Here is a 4,461-nt window from a genome sequence, read left to right as displayed (position 1 = left end):
TTTCATGTTGCAAAGTTAAGATTTCGTAGTCATTTGAAATTATAGTGAAATCAGTAATAACAGAACATTTGAAGTGTTTTTTTACATACATAGCTATACCCCCTCTTACGATTCCCTCTTACGATCGTAGTGGGGTAGCTATACCCCACTACAATTTAAATTGAATATATTGTAACCCTCCAATCTATCCACCTCACCAGTATTTTTATACCACGTTTCTGTAAGCATGATGACATCAAATCGAAAACTGAAACTGTCCAAAAATATATTTAGTTCATAAAATTTATTCCGAACTGATTGCACATTTAAGTGAAATAAAGAAAAATGCACTTTTGTTTGCTCCGTGAAGATGAGCCAAACTTCTTTATGTAACAAATAATCGTCGTCACTCACGGTATAAAGCAGAATAACCAGCCTTTAAATGCGAACGAAAAAAACTACTCAAACTTTTCCAAATCATTCCTTGACTTCACCACACGTACTTTGGCCCCCTCTTTCTCTCTTCCAAAAACTTTTGTAAGAGAGAAACGTCTGGGACCCGTTTTAAGCGGTATTTGCGCAAAGTACTAAAATCGTTGCACCGCCATTTTAACCCATTGCTTCCCAGTGCAAAAAATAGTGAGAGTATTTGAAAAATATATTGAATACAGGGTCACTGAACATAAATATAGACACAGGGGCCAAAAAAAATTTCATAAGTGCTACGAATTGTCTACTATAGCTTGTTGCATATCTGCAACACTGGGCAGTAAGTGAATATCTCAAAATATTAGCCATATATAAGAAGTTTATTTTATCAAACAAGGCACAGCAGTGATGAACAAAACATAGAAAGACGTGCTTCCTAGCATGGATAAGTTACCTAACCCCGATGGAAATCGACGAAACAATTCCGGTCTTTGTTTATGCACAAGTGAACATTGCACTTTGAGCAAGCGACGTAGCTGTAGCCTCCTGTGCACAACTTGCATCTGTTGCGGCGGTCCATCCAAATGGGCCAATGATGGCTACCATCGCCTCTTACGTCGCGTGGAACTTGTGGTGACGCCCGCTTCACCAAGGGAAGATTCTCTCGAGAAAGGCGGCCAGGCGGACGCTTCCTGTACAAAACCAAGCTCGTGGCAAGGTCCGCAAGAAATTCTCGCAGAGGCTTGGAAGATTCCCTTTGCTGCAGTGAGTGACGCTTGTGCAGAAACCACGCATTCACAGCAGCAATTTTGACGGTGTGCCAAAATATGTACATGTACCACCGCTTCGAGCGTATGGAAAACCTGTAGCTGTAGCACATCTTGTCTAGTAGGTCAACACCACCCATCGATCTGTTGTACTCGGGTACAATTGCTGGACATTCAACTGAGATGCGAGACTTCTCTTTCTTGTCCCATCTCTCTACAGAGGTGACCGGTTCCACACCAGTGCAGTTAGAAAGAAGTGTGACCGGTCTGTTGTCGAACCACTTTACAGCTATCATGCTTCTGTCACCACATGATGCGACACATGAATCACACGTGCCACGACCTTGCATCTTCATTGCCTTCTCATCCATTAGTTTGCACGACTGCAGTCTGTTCTCTCTCACAGTTCCAATGTACGAGATACCCCTCCGCGTTAGCTCGCAAACTAAGTGTGGTCCCGTGAAAAAGTTGTCAGCAACGATGAGATTGTTGTCCCGTTCAGGGAGACTTGAACACAACTGAAGCACCACTCCCGCACCAAGGCCTAACTGATATCCTTCTTGGTCTCCGTAGGCTCCCTTGCTGCATGCCTGGTAGATGTCAAAGTCGTAACAAAGTCCAGACTCGCCAGCACGAGCCCAGAGCTTGAGGCCCCACTTGCACTTCGGCTTGTTTGGAAGGTACTGACGAATTTGCGACCTTCCACGAAAAGGAATCAAAATTTCGTCGACGGATGACTTGCATTCCTGAGGTATTTTCAGCATGTTTCCCCGCAGTGCTGACAGCCATGGTCGCAGCTTCCAGCATTTGTCTTGTTTCACTTCGTCTGTTGCACCGTCGTTGTCAGCAAAATGCAAGTGACCAGCAATCTTCTCAAATCGATTGCGCGACATCACCTGTGCAACCAGCTCATAGCGGCTTCCATGTTCCCAGTAGGCACGTACATTGTGCATATCCACAAGTCCCATGCGAAAAAACATTCCTAGAACCGAGGTGAGCTCTTCGACTGTCATGTTTAGGGGTGTTCCGTGCTTCTGCATATAGTAGTTGTTGGTTTCTTCGACAACGTGTCCCAGCATGCTCCTCGAAACAAACAGGTCAAAAAGCTGCTTCGCTGACAGGGGTTCAGCAGGAGGCAGAGGGAAGTCATTTTCAAAGTCTGTGCCAGCTTGGTCAAACGCACATTTTTTCCATGTGTAGCGTTTGTTCGCATAGGCTCCTTTCAGGTCCCCCTTAGCAACTCCTGTCTCAACATTAGCGTCAGTGCTCTCGACGTCTTCATCGCTGCTATCTTCAGTGATTGCTTCGCATTCTTCGCTGCTGCTTTCACCCGAGAGATCACTCTCGTTGCAATCGATGTTGTCCAGCAGGTTGTCATTTCCAAGGAACCGCTTTGGTCTTGTCCTTGGCACACCATAGAAGGCTGAAGGTGCAATGACGGCCTGTAGATGGGATAAGAACAAATTACCAAGAGTGAAACAACATCCCGAAATGACAGCTGAAAGGTATTACCTAACCGAACAACAAAATTGTAGCGAAAATTGAAAAAAAAGCGAATGTTGCATATATGCAACAACCGTGTGAAGTGACATTCACTGCCCACTGTTGCACATTTGCAACATGCCAGGAATAAAAAATATCCAGCTTCATATAATGTATGAAATGCGAGATTCTGCATGCGATTCACGCGAAGGACATTCCTAGAGGCTCCTCCGGTAATATAGAGCTCCTATTTTCAGTTTTAGGTTCTTTGTGGAAATGTAAACATACCTGGTTTTGAGAACTCCCGCACGGCGTGGAGGACGCCATTTTCAAACGATTCCTGCGAGCACAGCGCTGCCCCTAGTGGTGAAAATCTGAACTCCTTGGATTGAGAAATGCCCACTGAGAAGAGCACTGACAACTTTTTGTCACAAAATGGGCCCGATGTATTTTTCTTGAGCAGTTGAAGTCTGTGTTGCAGATATGCAACATGGGGCATTAATGGGTTAAACAGTGTTGCTTGTGAAATTTAGTCAGTAGATGATCTTGTCTTCTTAAGTATTGTGACCTGTCTACGAGGGTTATTAGTAGACCAAGATATTTCTTTACGCTAAGCCTGGCCACGAAGTCAAAATGACGCGACATAAAGTTTCTCGAGTCAGAATAAAAAAGCTTGCCCTTTAAAAATGGAACGCGATAGCGCTATCGGGACTTGTTCGCATCGCCTTCTCATTCGCTTATCATGCTTTTCCCGTCAGTCAGCAGGAAGTGTGACGGACATAGCCTTGTCAGTAGCCTGTGTGGCCCGCAAACGAAGGGACGTAGGCTCAAATCCCGCTTAAAGTTCTTCGAAGTTTTCATTTGAAGCAAATTATTTACTTTATAAAGTGAAATTATTTAAGACATGCGTCGACCTTTAATTCGCATTACATGCCATGCTTTTTCGCCACTTTCATTCCACGCGTGACGTCACGTTTCACGTGAGTGGCGAGCCTTGTGGGTTCTTTGAAATTCCCGCGCGACGTCATGCGGCTGTGATGTCATGACCTTATCGACCAATCAGGATTTTCCCGTCACGCCACCAGCAGGCATTTCTGCGATACGAGCTCCTTAACGCTTATAAGAACATCAAATTCCTGCTCGGAATAATCTCGAGAGAAAACTTCTGTGCTCCTGCAAACAACCGGCCTCTACCAAAAAAACAACCAACCGCGAGACCGTTATTTTTTTTACCACAAACACCGTCAGCGATTAACTCGCTGATTAGCTAGCTTGATACAAAAAAAAACCACACTTCCCAAGAGACCGTGTTGTAGCACGCATCATGATGAATATATCACGCTGGCACTTTTTTTTTTTAATTTGAATACCGCCTTACGGCGTAACCAGATGCCCTTCGCGGTTTCACTTTGCAACACCACGAAGAAGCAAATTACGTCTCTAGATCCTCAAGGGTATACTGTGTCCGCTATTTTGAACCAAGCGTAATTAGTTGTGAAGAAAGTTCGAGAGCACACCACGCGTTTAGCTGAAGAATGTGGAAGGATGATCGGTGACCCATACTGTTAGTCCACCGCAGCTAAGAGCACGCGGAGCGAAAGCTCGCGTTGCAGAACCTAGGCACCCTGTGTTCAATCATCACCTCTGCCCGTTTCGATCTGGACCTTACTGCGTGATCCATATTAATGACCCCAGGCTAGCAGCCATACTGCACTGGCTAAATGCCTCATCTAGAGCGGAGACTCTTAACGCCCGCTGAGGATCAATAACTGCCTTCGTTATAGATATACAAACAACTCAATTA

At 44.9% G+C, this 4,461-nt stretch overlaps 1 protein-coding gene across 1 annotated transcript; it reads right to left on the bottom strand.

The window, feature by feature from the left end:
- Positions 1-769: 769 nt before the first annotated feature.
- On the bottom strand, positions 770-3,170 carry LOC120848688 (piggyBac transposable element-derived protein 3-like). Its single transcript, XM_040220702.2, has 2 exons — positions 2,946-3,170; positions 770-2,617 (listed from the first exon to the last, which is right to left on the bottom strand). The coding sequence occupies exons 1-2, from the start codon at positions 2,982-2,984 to the stop codon at positions 863-865; spliced, it is 1,794 nt and encodes a 597-aa protein (XP_040076636.1). The 5' UTR covers positions 2,985-3,170; the 3' UTR covers positions 770-862.
- Positions 3,171-4,461: the final 1,291 nt, after the last annotated feature.

Source organism: Ixodes scapularis, unplaced genomic scaffold (genome assembly GCF_016920785.2).
Source record: "Ixodes scapularis isolate PalLabHiFi unplaced genomic scaffold, ASM1692078v2 PGA_scaffold8__174_contigs__length_109621045, whole genome shotgun sequence".
NCBI lineage: Eukaryota > Metazoa > Arthropoda > Arachnida > Ixodida > Ixodidae > Ixodes > Ixodes scapularis.
This window is presented reverse-complemented; position numbering and strand designations above follow the sequence as displayed.